Here is a 15,474-nt window from a genome sequence, read left to right on the forward strand (position 1 = left end):
GCACGACTAGTGACTAACCTATCGATATGGTTCCGCTCAGAACTCGGTTTCCAATAGACAAGAGTCGCGCGCTCTACGTCACCAAAATCCGTCAGATGTCTGGAGGAGCCGAGAAGGAGCTGAACAGATGTTGGAGTAGGCGGAATTTGTGCAGCTACAATACCAAGGCGATCATCAACAGGGCAACGGCAACGGCAACAACTGTTACAAGCAGTAAAAATAAGATAAAATTCAGACTCTTAGTGAAATTGCGGCAAGAGCCGAAATAAAGAGTCGTAGACACTTCGTTGCTGCACCGCGAACAAGCAGGGAGCTCTGTGATGCGATGCTTTGGTGTATCTCACAGATGCACAGATACACGCTTCAAATTTTCGTGCAGTGTGCGGGAGGCAGGTCAAAATAATTTGGCTTACTGCGGAAGCGAGAGGAAGAGGAAAGTAGCTGAACTGGCCGATCTCGATCTCGAACTCGAACTCGATCTCCGTCTCTATCTCTTTCTAGGGCCAGCTGTCGCCCATTTGGATCGGATCCGTATGCTACTATATATTATATCGTGTGGCTGCCACGTGTCGTGGGCAAGTCCATTGGGCAATTGGTCAGTTCGGCCGAACAATGGCCAATTAGTATGCATGCGAGTTTGAAAAGTGAACTTGCGATTAGCCGCAAAGTTGCCCAATAAACAAATGTATGTACATACATACATATGCGCAGTTACAGGGCAACTTCTCTAAACAGAGTAATTTGTTTTACTATAAGCATTTTAAAATATGTCATTTCCTTGATTAAATTGATTTAAATTTCATTTTATTTTTTTCCAAGCTTAACAATGATTTACTTATACTCTTTTTAAATGACGGACTTAGGTAGGCTTCACTGTGCCTGCGAATATGCAGATAGCTGCACCAGATCGGCTGCAGCAGCTGTAAAATCAATCAAAAACTTGTCAAATAAATGTCATGCATAAGCAATAAGTGAACAGGATGTGGCGAGTCCTCGGCCCTTGTCATCTTGCGGGTGCATAAATTGGCCATTGGCTGTATTGGCTGTATTTGCCTGAGTTCTCTCTTAGGACTACTGCTCACAGGAAGGGTCCACTATGATTGCCGGCACTGATCCTGCTCCTCGCGCAGATAGTCGCCGATCTGCTGCACCACCATGGCACAGCAGAGCTGAGCCAGCTCCACTTGATCCTCGGCGGTCCGGTGGGTCTGCACCAGGAGTAGGGATGCATTGTGCATGGATTGGGCCATCCCCAGATTGATTTCCGCCATCGCGTTGATGAAGCAGACACTTCCGCCCGCTGGAGCTAGTGCACTAAGCGGGGCAGCCCCCAGCATCTGGCACTTGACTGGCAACTGGGCAATCTGTTGGACAAATTCCTGTACTCTGGCCAATGCCAGTTGACCCTGCAGACGGAAATCCTCCAAAAGACTTCCCAAGTCGTCTGTACACCCACCCAGCTGATGGGTCACATTTTCGTTGAGCTCATCCAGGCTCCAGGCTGGGTTGCAATCGGGATTGGACACCACCAACTGATTGGTCTCATAGATCACATCACTCAGTTGGGCCATAGCATTGGCGGTCAGGACCTCAATGTTTCCGGCAATATTTAGACGAGTGCGATTCATTTTCTCCTCCAACTGAATGGTGGTGCCGTCGCTGACATTTACGGCAATCTCCGCCAGATTGTCCACCACCATGGTAACAGGACCATAGTTTGTAGTTTCTGTCTCCACCTCGCTTCCATAGCGGATCTCTTGGCAGTCCTGAAAAGCGGAGGGGATATGTACTTGAAAAGTACTTTGGAGTACTCACTGTACTCACCGCCAAAGTCAGCAAAAGCAGTGCAAGAACTCCAAGGGTTTGACTCATCATGTTTCTGTTATATTTCTCTAGTGCGACTGGCCCTCCACTTGACTTGGTATATATAGTCAAAAGATCCAAAGTGTCACGATAAGAGTACGTCTCATAGGAATCAGAACAGAAAACACAATTTCAGCATTAACTTGATTAACGGAGATGATGTTTTCGTGCTTGACTGCGACTTGGTGGACTATGAAACTATGCTAAATATTCCATTTGGTTCCCTTATGACCGTAGTTTGTTTACTCGTTTCAATTATTCTTGTTTTTTTTAGTATTATGGGCAGTATTAGTAGTCGAAGCTTGCAGAAGTGACCTGAGGTTGATGACTAACTTGCAGTACATAGTCGCTAGAGAGCGACATTGCGATAAGAGTCTTCAAAAGAAGCACATTAAGACACGAATGGGCCATTTGTCTAATTCAGAACTTTTTTTCAGCTTTGTTCGGAATTTGAATACCCTGGGATTTAATATTTATTATATACGACTTGTGTTGTAAGTTACTTTCGCGGAATGTTATTTCAGTAGTCAAATATTTTTTATAAACAATGAGCATATATTATAATATATTTCGTATTTTATTTATGCTAACACTCTTTTCCAAAAAAAAAAGAATTTAGTCTTCGTAGCTAAGGTAACCTTTGACGATCTATAAATAAAAGCCAAGTTCATATGTGGTATCATACATTTTTCGGAATCAATTTCATACAGTTTCAAGATGACAACTGTGCGGGTGTCACTGCTTCTACTTCAGGCGCTTCTTTGTGTGAGCAATATTATAAATATGAGGGATATATGGGTAAAAAGTAATATAACAGCAAAGATCTTACAGGTGCATGGCCACATCCAAAGAATTTGGGGACAAAATGGACCACTCTATGAGTCCACAAAGCAGCTAATAGCCAGCCAAAGCTCCAGTGCTGCCAGCATCTGGAACATCACCCAGCAGGCGATCGATCATAAGCTGGAGTATCTACAAGAAGCCAAGGACACACTGGATGACCATCAGCAGGTGGTTAGTGGACGCTTGGAAATGTTCTTTGGAAGTCAGTACAGCGAAGAGTGGCGGGCATGCTCAAAGAAATACGAGCTCCAGGTGGCACACTTCAATCGAGAGCTGGTGGACAAGTACAGCGTCTGCCGGAATTCTCTGGACCACATCACGGATCATTTTCAGGAGGAGATCGTGTTGGAAGCTAGCTTCCTGAGTAAGGCGTCGCAGGAGATCACGGAGTTTGCGAGCACCTGCAGAATCTGGCAGCTAAAGCAGGCTGGTTTCAATCACGCCGGAGTTTTATTGTGCACCGTCGCTGGAATCGGGAGGATCAATCATCGGATGATCAGCAGTCTGGAGCTTTGCGATGCAATTCTGCTGGAGATGTCCTTGGAAGAACTGGACACACCAAGTTGCCTTTTCTACCATCAACTGACGATGGAGTTCGATGAGCTCTTTGCGCAGATTGAGTCGTGTGCGATGAACTAGGGAGCTTGTAATAAAGTGGAATGCATTATTAACTGTGGCCCTTTGTCTATATTGTAGTGTTTCTACTTAGAAATAGTCCACATTAGACTCACCTTCAGTCACAGCAAAACTTATCTTGACCATTCATAAAAAGCTATAACGAAATTTAAATTTTCTCTCGAAAAACATTGCCCCGTGGAGTTTTATATATAGCGTAACATTGGCGATAAGCCGGATTATCGCACCCTAATCAAGCTGCGCCACTCAAGAAAAACCAAGTGTGGTATCTGCGATAGTGTTTTACGAGCCACACTTCTTCCGATAATGAAGCTGGCCAAAATCCCTCCTCAGTTGCACTGAAACAGTTGGCCGGGCAAAATGGTTGGAAAAGCATTGCTACTGCTGGCCTGTGTGCTGCTCTTCGCTGCTGGTGAAGCCCACCAGGAACTGGAGGATCTGCTGCAGAAGCAGCAGCTGGAGTTGCAGCTGTCTGGCGAGGAAGTGGCTGCTCTGCGTCCATTGTACCTAGAGTTCCAGGCGCAGTACAACTATCTGTACAGCTTGAGGCTCCAGAATGGCGATGGAAGTGATCAGAATCCCACGGAGGAGCCTGAACTGGATAGCAACTATCTACGGGCATTTGAAGACTTTCGCGACAAGTTCTCCATTTACTTGGATGAGCAACCTCGGGTTGTGTACGACACGAAATTGCCCACTGTCGACGAGATCATGGGACAGCCCAGCTCCGACTTCAGCGCGGATCAGAGGGCGGAATTCGAGGACCTACGGGAGATTATTCAGGATGTGATTGATGAGGCACAGTTCGGCATTGACGACTTGGTGGAGAGGGCCATCCAACTGGAGACGAATCTGCTGAAGCTGAACAAGCCAAAAATTGTGACTGCAGCCATTGCCGGATTGGGATACATGTGGAACTACTGGGGCCGTGGAAGCCAGGCCGCCTATTGCAGTTACTCGCTGGTTCCGGAATTCCAGATTGGTCTGCAGGCCATTAACGATGGCGTTGATTGCTACACCCGCACCATGGCCTTGGTCCTGCGCATTCAGAATGAAACAGTGGCCGCTGTGAAGGAGGTTAAACGCAATGTCAGCAGTCTAGTGAAGATTTACAAGAAGATCGCCGCCAAACAGACCACCGTGGGCAAAATCCTTTCGGGTGCGGTAAACGCACTCAGTGCCATTCGTCGGGTACACGACATTATCGCTGTCGGAATCGAAGTCTACGACAAAATCAACAACCAGTTGCCGGGAGAAGCCCTCCACTCTGCACAGTGTGGAGTGGTATTCGTCAACAGCATACCCCAAATGCTGGAAACGGCCCAGAACCTGACCACCTGCATTACCTACGTGAATCCGGATAAGCCCGACTTTGAGTTCACGCATCCCGAAGAGGATCGCTACTGGAACACTGGCGCTGATCCCCCGGAAATACCCCATGAAAACATAGTGGACGACGATGACGATGATACGGACTACCCGGAGTTGGACGACTATGAGGATCACAGATAAGCTTTTGGAATTTCAACCCATTGATAGATAAGTTAGGTTTTGATAGTCGGCACGATAAAGCACAGATAAGAATAAATTGATCGTTGTGATTAACAATTATTGTTGAAATTATGGAAAGCTTGTGATTAAAACTGCTCAGTATACAAAGAAGTGTGTGATTTATAATATAATAATTAAAAGGAGTAAGCTATTAAACAACAGATTCATTTATGGAACTAGCAGAGAATATTATTCTTCACCCTCTGTTTTCGTTCTTATCTTAACATGGGTAATCGGAAATTTCAATTGATTTATTGCACCGAAGGAACAGCGTTTTCTCTATTTTTAAAATGTACATATATTTAAAATATATTTGGTTAGATATAAAAATAAGTTTTTGAAAAATTCGTTTTATGATAGACAAAAAATGTGGATTTTGGTGACTACACCTTAGATTTGGATTTTTGATTTTACACAGATCAATCTTATTCCGTTTCGCAAAAGGCTCGTTGAGTATCCTAACTTCACTGCACACGATTGGTATTTATTGAAATATAAAAAAGATAAATTGATGAGTTCTGAGTCCCCGAAACATGTGAAGTGTTGCCTCCTCTTTAGTGGCAACTGCTAAATAAAATGCACGCGGTTATCTCGGACCTGACTTGATAGGTTGCCCGACTTGATAGATGACTAGATTCTGGACTTCAGACTGGGAGTCTAACTAGACGTCGCTCTCCTTGAGCTGGCGGACATATTGTTCGCTCAGCGACTTGGGAATCCCTTCGAAATTGATGGTCGCCGGTCCAGCAGCCTGTGGCGAGCTCTGCGACTTGGATACATTTCTTCCTGTGGGACTGGGTGGCGGCTTCTCTGGCCCGAACGCCTGTGGTATGGCTATGACATCGGCCATAAGGGTTTGCCGACACAGGGCCGATAGGGCGCTACCAGGACTCGGAGGTGGATTCTTGGGCTTCTTGTTGCCCCTTCGCAGCTTTGAGGTTAGAGTGGCGAATCCCAGTTTACTGGAAATCTTGGCACTCCGGCTCACAGCTCTGGGTAAGCTATCGTAGGCACTCGAGTGGCCCACGCTCTCCTGATCCGTGGATGTGTCATGATAATGCTGTTGCTGTGCCGCCTCCTGGACAGCAGCTTCTCCAACTCCTCCACCCCGCATGCTGCCCGCACTGATGCTCTTTTGGAGCACCATGGATTCCGTGGGCTTAGTTGGAGTTTGGGGATCTTGGCGGGGAGTAACTGGAGCACTCTGAAGAAACTGCGCCTTGGCCAACTGAAGGCGTATGGCCCGCTCCGAAAGGGGAGTGACTGGACGGTCCGGCGCAAGAATCTGAGGTGGCGGAAACTCGAACTGCTTGGCCTTGGTTGGCGTATTGGGATGTTTACGCTGGATTCGTGGCAGGGTGTTATCCTGCTTATTGGGTAGTGTTAGAGGAACAGGTGACGGTGGTGGAGGATGCACCCGGGAGAAACTGGGTCCTGAGCTAGTCTTGGCTATCTTGTGCTCAATCTTGTTGCTGGCATTTGCACTGTGTGACTTGTGCAGAGAGTTTTTCTTGTATAGATGGGCTTTCCGAGGCGGAACTGGGGGATTGCTCAGCTCCTGATGTTTCTTGGACAATCTCTCGATGCTGTCACTAGCCAGTGGCGGACGCACGAAGAGGATTCCCCGCCGGAAGTGTTCGCTGCTTTGGCATTTCCGGAGTTCTTCCTTGCTGGGCGGATGGGTTATTCGGTCCAAACTAATGGACTTATACAGATTAAGGGGCCTGAGAGGGCATATGCACTTCTCTGGTTTATCCACTTTCTCCGCTTTCTCCTCTGTGGGACTGTCCAGCTCCTTCTCTATCACAGCTAGGCCTTCCGCAGCACTTGGTTGTGGGATGGTAGTGAAGATTTTCCGTTTCGTCTTCACGAAGACATTGGCATTGGTGTTGTACGTCCGATTGTGTTCTGGCAGAGGAGGAGGAATAAAGGCTCCCAGCTTTGTGGGTGGAGTAACTACTGAAGAAGGAGTGGTTGAAGTAGCAGGGGTGGTGGATGCAGAGGAAGATATGGATGGATCAAGTGCCACAAGGTGCACTGGCGCAGGCGCCACACATTGGCTCTGCTCAATGAGTTCTCCCGGCTTGACCTTCAGTGAACCGTAGACTATGTCTTCCCTGACAGTAGCCACCTCATGTTCATTAGTCGTCGAGCTCAGCCGGAAGTCATCATCCAAGGAGCGCTGCTTCAGCCGGAAATTCTTGCGACGCAATCGTCGCGGTGTCTCCAAAACCGAGTGGGTATCCGCATCACTGCTGTCGCTCTCCGTCTTGCTGTTCTGCCGGGAACCCATTTTTCGCAGTCGCAGCAGTTTTTTCTTAGCCGAGGCATTTGCATTGGTTACACCATTATTAACGCCACTGGCACTGGGATTGGCATTCACGGTGGGCAAACTGGAGCGACACAAAGTGCCCGTTGTGGTGCTGGTTTCCGTTTCATGCTCCATCGGTGAGGCTGCACTGGCACTGTTGTCATCCTGAGCCAATCGATCCCGGCTGGAATTGTCGCAGGTGGCATAGGCAGAGCTCGAGTCCAACTGCTGCCCATCCTCGCTGGTGATGTTGATATCCGGCACAATGTCGCGTGGATAGCGATTGGTGCCACCCTCTACAAAGCCATTAGAATTAAGAGTTAGGTGCAGGTGGCATAAGTGAGAGAAATCCTTACGTATGCTTAGCTTGAGGCACTGCAGGCATTCATAGAGTCCTTGGAGCTCCTCCAGGTACTCCAGCGTACGCTCCTGCATGGTTTCCTGGCAGCAGGCCTCGTCCAATGGCGATTTTTGGCTCTGAAATGACATGTTGTTAGCAAAAGCAGGTTTCAAGTAGTCAGTGCATCTCACCAGCTCGGTCAGTCGTCCCAGTTCGCTCTGGACATCGGATATGGCGTTGAGCACGCCCGCCTTCATCAGGTTGTTGGAGTAGTACGGATAAATGCTACGAATGCTCAGCAATGCGGCCTGGCAGTCCCGCATGGACGGGTGTTCCAGCAGATCGGGTGAGGCATTCTTCAGTTGGCCAAACAGCTCATCGGCACGTTTCAGTGCTCCCAGCAAGGGAGCCAAATTTGTGTGCGACTCGAAGCTCTGGACGCGACGCGAGTTGCTGGAGGGAATGAGCAGCTATTAGTTTACAGAGGATCGGGTGTTCCGAATGGCACCTACACATAGTCGTTGCACTGCACCTCCTCGTACTTGTATATGGGCGTCTGCTGCTCCACCAGAGTGTGGGCGGTGACCAGTGGAGAGGCGGTGTCGTGGATGTGCTCCTCCACCTCCACCATCACAGCCTCCGGCTCGTCGTACTTTTTGAACTCGTGATCGGTGAGGGCGTCGGTGTCCTCGACCTCTTTCAGATCGTTGACGTCGTTTAGGGACAGGGATGAAGCCTGCTGGGAGATGGCCTGGGCCAGATTGCAGTTGGGTGACACACTGTCCAGGGACAGTGAGCGGCTGAGCGTGGGCGAGTGATCAGCTGCCACTGTGAGAAAGTGGAGGATTACCTTCAGATCTAGTGGATAGTTTCATACCCACCTTTATTGCACTCCTTGTTGATGCGCCTCACATCTATGGGACAGTAGCCAGGATGCAGGAGGGCAAAGGTGGATGCTTCCGGCCCAATACCCCTAGCTTTCTCCCACTCGTAAAGCTTCCTAGTGAACTTCCTCGAGATGCCCTCGAACTTCATCACCTCCCCATCCGAAGTCTTGACCTCAATATTCTTGGTATGATCTGGTACCACAATGGCCTTTAGGCGGGACAATCTGTAAAAATATTCAGGGATTAGTCATCAAAAGAGAAGGATTTTCGACTTTCTACAAACTTCTCTTTCTCGTGCGGCCTGTGCTTGTACCATCGATCGTCATCGGATCCCCTTCTTGTGGACTGACTGTGCTTGGATCCTCGCTTCAGGGAGTCAGTGTCCGAGGTAGTGCCGCCACCAGGAGCGCACTTCAGCCGATTCCATTGCTCTGTGGGCAAGGTGTATTATTAAATATGACTATGAAACAGAAACCCATGCCAAATACCAACCTAACTTCTTCTGAAACTTCTCGGGCAGATCCTTCTGGTCGGGCAAAGCGCACAATCCCTGACCCTCTAACTTCAGTTGACCCATGCTCCACAGGTTCCAGTCGATCTTGGGCTTAACATCGCCACTTTGGCTCTTCGCCGTGGGACTTGCTGCGGGTTCTGAGGAGGCGATCGATCCTGCGGAGCAATTTTGCTGCTTGGCCCTCCATTTGCTTAGCTTCTTTTTGAACTGCGGGGTTAGATTCTGCTCCAGCTGGGCTGTGGACATGAGTTCGTTGTGCAACAGTTGTGTGGGCGAGTGCTCCTCGCTGCTGCGCTTTCCACTACCACCTGCTCCGCCGGCTGCTCCACTTCCCAGTTTGGTACCTAAAATGGTGGGTTAGGCATCGGTTAGAACTTTCTTGGATATGTTGGGAATATTTTTGGGTATTCCTACTGCGGTTGCTGGCGCTGGAACGCTCTAACTCGAGTTGCTTGCCCTTAAACTCTGAATCTAGTTTGAGTACGAGAAGTTGATAATGTTGAAATATCTCGTCATCTGCGTTCTGTGGGAAATTCTTACAGTTTGGCGTAGTGGGTTCCGAGAAATCACCACTGGACAGATCCTCGCTCTCTGCAACATGCCATAAGGTTAGCGAAGTTTCGTTATGATAAAGGGATTGTGGAGTGCAACCAACCACCACTTTGACCCACCAAATTCACCGAAGAAATCCGAATGCCTGGAAGGACTGCTGGGCACGGAGGAGGTGCCCGGCGAATAGACACGACGCATGCGCGAATCCTTGGGACTCTTGAGCGGCGAGTGCAGTTGGGGCAGATCACTATACATCTGGTTCACCTGGCTGAGATTCAGTGGACTCGGTGGCACCTTTTGTCGTCGACTGCTGGTGGCCTTAATCTCCGCCACATGATCTTCTGGAAGGACCTCAAAGTCGGAAAAGGCTTTCGACCTTCGCAATGACTTGCTGGATGAGGATTTTGTTGGTAGTGGCGGTGCGGTGGATTTAATATTGTCCAGGCATTCGTCAGTGGCGGACTTTCGTAACTCCACCTCAAAGTTGGAGTCTCGGGATTCGCAGCGGGTATCACTTTTAGAGGAATCCCTACCTGGAAAGGGGTCGACATTACTCTAACAAGTTGTAAAGTAACAAATATTTAGAGCATTACGATAATTCTGTCGGGTAGTGGCCTCAAGATCATCCATGGAGCTGGCCGAGCTGATGGTACCAGGTGTCCCACCCGTATCACTCATAATATGACCAGAGGAGGAGCTGATGATGCTGTCCGCGGAACTGCTACCGGCTGCCGCACTTATGGGCACCTTGAGGTATCTGATAAACATACAAATAAATATACAATAGAATGGCGCCTTTGGCAGTAACTATCCGCAATACAAACCTCTCCACCTCGTGGTTGAGTGGCATCAAGACGTGGTTTTCTGGAGCACCTGGTCCCGAAGGCGGCACATTGGCCCGCTCCCACTTGAAGGCGGCCTTGACCTTGGTCCACTTGGACACCTTGGCCTTGTTGTCGCTGTAGGTGCTCTGACGTCTCAGGATATATGGTCGGGATGAGCTCAGCTTTAGGCTGGGACGATCTCCCTTCATGAACACGTTTATGTCCTCCTCCATCATGGATTTGCTGCGCTCGCGAATACTGTGTGATAAAATGTAATTGTATTTTATGAATTATTTTCATACGCAGATAATGAGTACCGCTTAAACTTCCCCTGCTTGAAGGGCGGCACCACCTCAGTGCCCATCAGGGATTCCAGCCAGGTGAGGGAGTGCTCCAGATCGAACTTATGGTCGGTATTGTTGGAGCGAGGCGGCTTGATGGGTGGCAGCTGATGGGCGGCTTGACTGGTGGAAGGCACATCATCATCAACAGCTGCCAGCTCAGCTTCCCGTTCGCCCGCCTCGTTGTCGGCGATGGTGGCCAGTCGGTGCTCCAGAAATCCCTCCAGCAAAGCGTAGGTGCGGGTCAGCTCGTCCATGGCTTCGATGGCAGAGTTGAGGCGAGTTTTCAGCGGTTCAATGGTGCCCCGATCCGCCCGATAAGGCTGGCACTTGGAGCAGGAGTGCTTCCCCAGTTCGCAGACGGGCAGATCCTTGGCCTCTCTCCTCTCGAATTTCGGGGAGGCAGAGAGATTGCGGGCACGGGTGGCCACTGCTGGAAACTGGAAGATATTCTCCTCCGTGCGACCGCACATCGCCGGCGGAGCGGTGGGCAAGGACTCGTAGTGCAGGACATTCTGCCGGGATCGAGTTCTTCGTGGCTTCGGCGGTGGTTGCGGAGGCGGAGGTGGCTTGTCCCACTCCATATCGATAGCGCTCAATAGGAACTTGTTTGTTTACTCGGCCCGATACGCCACTAAAAACGCACACAAGACAAGAATATCCGAGAGTTATCAAAAATCGGGAGGGAGATTGTTTATAGAAGAGGAAGACCAATGTGGAACGTCCGCCGCCAAACACACGCACACACCCACACACACACGAACGAGTCCTAAAGTGTAACGATTAAATCCGCGAAATGTAAACAATATTTTCGAAAATCCCATTTCAGCACGTTTCCCCACATGTGCGAAAGTTTTGAATATTTCCCAAAAATATGCACGCGTGTGGTCACTTAACCGAAACGGAGAACCGATCCGGAATGCACTGTGTTATTGTGTTCTGTATATTGGGTTTTGGGTCTTGATTACGGTTTTTGGCCCAACAACTGGATGCCATCGTGCGTCGAGAGGCCCGCCGAAGAACAAATAAAATCACGCCGCAAACCAAACTATTTTTAAAACGCTGACACTCTTTTGTTTGCCTCCCCATGGCGATCGCACTACGGCACCACAACACACCCAGTGTTTCGCTGGCCCCCTTCTCGATCGCCCCTCGCAAAGTGCGCAACACTTCCTTTATTCCACTTTTAGGTTACACGCAATTAATATTTCCAATTTATGCGAAAGTGCACGCACTCTCGGAGAAATGTGCTGCATGGATATATGTATGGATGGATGGATGGAAGTGGACCGGTGGATCAGTGGGTGGGATGGGTGAATGGGTGGATGGAACGGGTGGATGGGTGGTGCTGCGAGCAGATCATGTGTATCTGAAGTCGGCGGCCCCCATTACTTTCGCCACTTTCCGAACGTTATATCGAAACTGTTGCCACACATTGAATACACACATTTTTCTTTTATCCGCTCGACTTTCCTTCCTGGCTGCGCTTCTTTTGTTTAATGGGCTTATGCGCAAGGTTGTCGGTCTATTTTTGGTGTTTTGTTGAAAGGAAAAACAATAACAAATTATTACTTGCACTTTTCCTATGCACACTCGGTCGTCCGCACCGCCGCGGAATTTTCATCGGTCACTCGCTTCCTCCCTCTCTCTCTCTCTCACTCTCTCACGGATACTCGCGATTTTCCGCGGCTCGAAAATTCCGTATACGTCCGTTCCGCTCGTCGATCGAAGCTATTCTGAGCGGCACGGCGCTTTTGAACACATCGGAAAAGTAGAAAATATTGAGATTTATTTATAGAGAGTACGGCACAGTGTTATGATCTCTTTGCTGTTTTCTAAATGTCTCTTAGAATATAATGATTCGGTGATTTAAGGTCTTATCGAGGATATCTTAAACTATATACAAATGTATCTACATGATTACACGATTGTAAAATATGTAATTTAACGTTTTTGTACCACTTACGTAGTAGATATAACCCTATGTATTATTCGAATAAATGTAATTCAAAATCGTTTTCGAAAAATACCGTTAGAAACACTAAATTCAAATCCTGGCTGTAGCGGTACAATTAGCCAAGTTCTCAACCAAGGTGCGTGATCAGACTTTTTAGCAGCGACAGTGTGGTAAACTGAAGTTTACTAACGAAAGGTTGGCAGTTCTGGCCGGCGAGGTTATGCAAAGCGAGAAGTTTGGATTCCGGTAAATAGTAACATTTCTGAAAGAAATGCAGTCCATTCTGTCCTCAATGCGGGCACTGGCCCTGCGCCAAAACCCGGCGGAGTCCCTCCGCCTGCTGCACCTCTCCGCCGTGAGCGAGGCTGCCCGCAAAGGAACTCGGGAGAAGGCCCGCAAGAAGAAAGTCAAGGTGGAAGTGAAGAAGGTGGGATTCATCCCGCACAACCAGCGCAACAAGAAGTAGGTGGTTAACTAGAAGTCCATAGCACCGACTTAACCGTCGTTCTTCTCTAGAATCAATGTGAAACGGGCCGACAAACATGTGGATGACTCCTGGAAGCAGGTGCCCAAAGATGACTGCTATGTGGGGCGCTATTATCGCTGGCCAGTGTACTCTGTGCAGGAAGCCATCCAGTGCCATCGGGAGACGCATCATCCCAGCATGTACAATGTACCCAATGCTCCCCTCAATGTGGACATTGAACTCAACATGCAGGCGGAGAAGATCACTCGGTTTGTGGATAACTTCCAGCGCATGGCCATGATTCCGCACAAGTTTGACCACGGCGAAGAGCGGAAGATCATTGTCTTCACCAAGGGAAATGTGAGTGGTGCTCCTTAGTTGAGAAATCATAAAACAACATCTGGAAATATATTTCCAGAATGAAGTCCTGGAGGCGAGGGAAGCTGGTGCCTCGCTAGTCGGCGGCGTGGAGCTCATCAAGGACATTACCAACGGCGAGCTGCTGCTTTCCGACTATCAGTACATCATTGCCCATCCCAATATACTGGCGGAGCTGGTGGCCCTGCGAGGCCTGATGAAACGCAAGTTTCCCAATCCCAAGAGCGAGACGCTGGGCACCAACCTGGCCGAGATGATCGTCAAGTTCTCCAGCGGCATTAGTTACAGTGCTGCCAAGGATGAGTACCAGCAAAACTTTGGCCTGATCACCGCCAGTGTGGGCACTTTGGACATGGATGCCCAGAAGCTGGAGGACAACATCAAGTTCCTGCTGCAGGATATCAACACTATGAGGCCTAAGCGCGAGGGACGTTTCATCACACGTGTCCTGCTGAAGAGCCCGCCCAGCAGTGAGCAGCTGAAAATCGATCCCTATGTCTATGTTCCAGAGATGTGGGACAAGAGCACGGCAAAGGTGAAAAGGGAGGAGACCAAAAAGCAGACAGAGCCGGCGGAACCCCAAGAAGCAGTTGCCTCCAATTAGTTAATACAGAAAGAAGCCTATGTATTTTTGTTGATGGATTGTTTGTGCATACTTTAAACTTACATCTCCTAGAGTCCTAAACAGTCTACTTTACTTTGACAGCTTTTAATGGCATTCAGGCCTTCTGGGTGGCAGTGCTGCGCTGTTGGTGCTGGCGCATCATCTCCAGCTGCTTGACGCGGGTGTAGGCGGCGCTGGCCACCAGGACCACCACATTGGAGGTCCACCAGAGAGCCGATCGAACGTCGTGGTAATACTGGGTGGCGATCACCGTTTGAGCGCAGGCCTTGGCCGTTCCCGAGATATTGTGCGTCAAGGCGGATGTGACCTAAAATATCGATCGGCTTAGATAAGCATTTAACACGTGAACTGCTTGATTACCTTGATTTCCAGGGCGGTGACAAATCCAATGGCAAAGCCACAAATGCCACTCAGCGTCATCGCGGCCCAGAACCAAGAAGCCCACAGGTGTGGGTACGTGATAATGCTCTCCAGCTCGCCATTGATGATGATCAGCGGAAGGAAGAGCAACGTGGAGTAGAGATTATTGTAGTAGCTAAGCAGCCACACCTCTTGGTTGACATACGCCAATGATTTCTTCGTCTGAATAGAAAACATGGCCAAGGCAAGCGAGCTAAGCACCCCAAAGATGGTTCCCCGCCAGGAGAAGACCTCCGTAAGGCTTTCCTGGTCCACTCCCAGCCAGAATCCAATGACAATGGCGCCACAGCACAGCAGGCACTTGAAGCTGGTTCGTTGGCGGAGAATCACGTAGGTGAGGACCACACTGAACACGGTGGTCATGGAGCGTCCGATGTAGTAGAAGGCCACTGTGACGTAGGACAGCGACAGGTTGTTGGCCCCAATCATCAGGGTATAGAGCACAGATAGAGGCAGGATCTTGCGGAAGGTGTCGATGTCCAGGGGATTACCCTCGGGGAACGTAAATACCGATGGGTACTTCCTGCTCAGACGGCTGGCCACGAAACATATCACCGTGGAAACGACGCACTGGAACCAGGACATAAAGAGCGGAGCTCCCAGGTTCACTGTATCGCTGCTCAGCAGGTGCTTATTCACGAACACCGTCAATATCGAGGTGCACCTGTGGAAGTTGGAAGACATGGAACTGCAGACGGCGCACAGATGGGGCTCCTTTGCATTACTCACCAGTAAAGTGACACGACGAAGAATATCTTTAGGTATTTGTTGACCAGCCGGTTGTGCTCCTCCAGATTCTTGTACATTTCGGCGTTTCGGGAATTGCAGTCCGATTTGTGCGAGGCAAAAGTAATTGTGCGTTTATTTTTACACGTATCTGCTACCCGGTCTGCCGATCAGCTGTTTTCGCCGAGAACATTTCAGCCGAGTGCGGGGGTGGATTTAAGAGTTGTTGGTTATTCGTTG

At 49.2% G+C, this 15,474-nt stretch overlaps 6 protein-coding genes across 10 annotated transcripts; 3 read left to right on the forward strand and 3 right to left on the reverse strand.

Annotated features, from left to right (window-relative positions):
- Window positions 1-787: 787 nt before the first annotated feature.
- LOC120453970 lies at window positions 788-1,925 on the reverse strand. Its single transcript, XM_039638921.2, has 2 exons — window positions 1,825-1,925; window positions 788-1,766 (listed from the first exon to the last, which is right to left on the reverse strand). The coding sequence occupies exons 1-2, from the start codon at window positions 1,873-1,875 to the stop codon at window positions 1,095-1,097; spliced, it is 723 nt and encodes a 240-aa protein (XP_039494855.1). The 5' UTR covers window positions 1,876-1,925; the 3' UTR covers window positions 788-1,094.
- A 643-nt stretch (window positions 1,926-2,568) lies between these two features.
- On the forward strand, window positions 2,569-3,376 carry LOC120450787. 2 transcript variants are annotated; one of them, XM_039633949.1, is made up of 2 exons: window positions 2,569-2,628; window positions 2,686-3,376. In XM_039633949.1, the coding sequence occupies exons 1-2, from the start codon at window positions 2,581-2,583 to the stop codon at window positions 3,343-3,345; spliced, it is 708 nt and encodes a 235-aa protein (XP_039489883.1). In that variant the 5' UTR covers window positions 2,569-2,580; the 3' UTR covers window positions 3,346-3,376. The 2 variants fall into 2 exon arrangements, with proteins under 2 accessions (XP_039489883.1, XP_039489884.1); XM_039633950.2 differs by having other exon boundaries at window positions 2,571-2,628; window positions 2,695-3,375.
- Window positions 3,377-3,519: 143 nt separating this feature from the next.
- On the forward strand, window positions 3,520-5,001 carry LOC120450784. Its single transcript, XM_039633946.2, has one exon. It carries the CDS (start codon window positions 3,703-3,705, stop codon window positions 4,852-4,854), a length of 1,152 nt encoding a protein of 383 aa, XP_039489880.1. The 5' UTR covers window positions 3,520-3,702; the 3' UTR covers window positions 4,855-5,001.
- A 127-nt stretch (window positions 5,002-5,128) lies between these two features.
- Window positions 5,129-14,269, reverse strand: LOC120450783. 4 transcript variants are annotated; one of them, XM_039633944.2, is made up of 14 exons: window positions 12,235-12,382; window positions 10,639-11,296; window positions 10,322-10,579; window positions 10,091-10,254; window positions 9,617-10,030; window positions 9,486-9,536; window positions 9,360-9,416; window positions 8,924-9,289; window positions 8,715-8,862; window positions 8,426-8,655; window positions 8,057-8,372; window positions 7,736-7,997; window positions 7,561-7,681; window positions 5,129-7,500 (listed from the first exon to the last, which is right to left on the reverse strand). In XM_039633944.2, exons 2-14 carry the CDS (start codon window positions 11,244-11,246, stop codon window positions 5,555-5,557), a joined length of 4,941 nt encoding a protein of 1,646 aa, XP_039489878.1. In that variant the 5' UTR covers window positions 11,247-11,296; window positions 12,235-12,382; the 3' UTR covers window positions 5,129-5,554. The 4 variants fall into 4 exon arrangements, with proteins under 4 accessions (XP_039489878.1, XP_039489877.1, XP_039489875.1 ...); XM_039633943.2 differs by lacking the exon at window positions 12,235-12,382 and adding an exon at window positions 14,131-14,269 and having other exon boundaries at window positions 9,360-9,536; XM_039633941.2 differs by having other exon boundaries at window positions 9,360-9,536.
- LOC120450785 (50S ribosomal protein L1) lies at window positions 12,811-14,148 on the forward strand. The gene is made up of 3 exons (XM_039633947.2): window positions 12,811-13,081; window positions 13,136-13,445; window positions 13,504-14,148. Exons 1-3 carry the CDS (start codon window positions 12,891-12,893, stop codon window positions 14,065-14,067), a joined length of 1,065 nt encoding a protein of 354 aa, XP_039489881.1. The 5' UTR covers window positions 12,811-12,890; the 3' UTR covers window positions 14,068-14,148.
- On the reverse strand, window positions 14,106-15,459 carry LOC120450786 (GDP-fucose transporter 1). The gene is made up of 3 exons (XM_039633948.2): window positions 15,238-15,459; window positions 14,449-15,172; window positions 14,106-14,395 (listed from the first exon to the last, which is right to left on the reverse strand). The coding sequence occupies exons 1-3, from the start codon at window positions 15,312-15,314 to the stop codon at window positions 14,183-14,185; spliced, it is 1,014 nt and encodes a 337-aa protein (XP_039489882.1). The 5' UTR covers window positions 15,315-15,459; the 3' UTR covers window positions 14,106-14,182.
- Between the last annotated feature and the right edge of the window lie 15 nt (window positions 15,460-15,474).

This window comes from Drosophila santomea, chromosome 3R (genome assembly GCF_016746245.2).
Source record: "Drosophila santomea strain STO CAGO 1482 chromosome 3R, Prin_Dsan_1.1, whole genome shotgun sequence".
NCBI lineage: Eukaryota > Metazoa > Arthropoda > Insecta > Diptera > Drosophilidae > Drosophila > Drosophila santomea.

What these genes read in the sequence shown, in the direction of transcription:
- LOC120453970 (XM_039638921.2), bottom strand. Translation starts at nt 1,875, where the DNA reads ATGATGAGTCAAACCCTTGGAGTTCTTGCACTGCTTTTGCTGACTTTG. An exon ending in TGCTTTTGCTGACTTTGGCG is followed by an intron (nt 1,767 to 1,824) that starts GTGAGTACAGTG and finishes TCCGCTTTTCAG; the next exon opens with GACTGCCAAGAGATCCGCTA.
- LOC120450787 (XM_039633949.1), top strand. Translation starts at nt 2,581, where the DNA reads ATGACAACTGTGCGGGTGTCACTGCTTCTACTTCAGGCGCTTCTTTGT. An exon ending in TACTTCAGGCGCTTCTTTGT is followed by an intron (nt 2,629 to 2,685) that starts GTGAGCAATATT and finishes ATAACAGCAAAG; the next exon opens with ATCTTACAGGTGCATGGCCA.
- LOC120450784 (XM_039633946.2), top strand. Translation starts at nt 3,703, where the DNA reads ATGGTTGGAAAAGCATTGCTACTGCTGGCCTGTGTGCTGCTCTTCGCT.
- LOC120450783 (XM_039633943.2), bottom strand. Translation starts at nt 11,246, where the DNA reads ATGGAGTGGGACAAGCCACCTCCGCCTCCGCAACCACCGCCGAAGCCA. An exon ending in CAACAAGGAGTGCAATAAAG is followed by an intron (nt 8,373 to 8,425) that starts GTGGGTATGAAA and finishes ACTTTCTCACAG; the next exon opens with TGGCAGCTGATCACTCGCCC. An exon ending in GTGCCTCAAGCTAAGCATAC is followed by an intron (nt 7,501 to 7,560) that starts GTAAGGATTTCT and finishes ATGGCTTTGTAG; the next exon opens with AGGGTGGCACCAATCGCTAT.
- LOC120450785 (XM_039633947.2), top strand. Translation starts at nt 12,891, where the DNA reads ATGCAGTCCATTCTGTCCTCAATGCGGGCACTGGCCCTGCGCCAAAAC. An exon ending in CACAACCAGCGCAACAAGAA is followed by an intron (nt 13,082 to 13,135) that starts GTAGGTGGTTAA and finishes GTTCTTCTCTAG; the next exon opens with AATCAATGTGAAACGGGCCG. An exon ending in TTGTCTTCACCAAGGGAAAT is followed by an intron (nt 13,446 to 13,503) that starts GTGAGTGGTGCT and finishes ATATATTTCCAG; the next exon opens with AATGAAGTCCTGGAGGCGAG.
- LOC120450786 (XM_039633948.2), bottom strand. Translation starts at nt 15,314, where the DNA reads ATGTACAAGAATCTGGAGGAGCACAACCGGCTGGTCAACAAATACCTA. An exon ending in TTCGTCGTGTCACTTTACTG is followed by an intron (nt 15,173 to 15,237) that starts GTGAGTAATGCA and finishes CAACTTCCACAG; the next exon opens with GTGCACCTCGATATTGACGG. An exon ending in TCACCGCCCTGGAAATCAAG is followed by an intron (nt 14,396 to 14,448) that starts GTAATCAAGCAG and finishes TCGATATTTTAG; the next exon opens with GTCACATCCGCCTTGACGCA.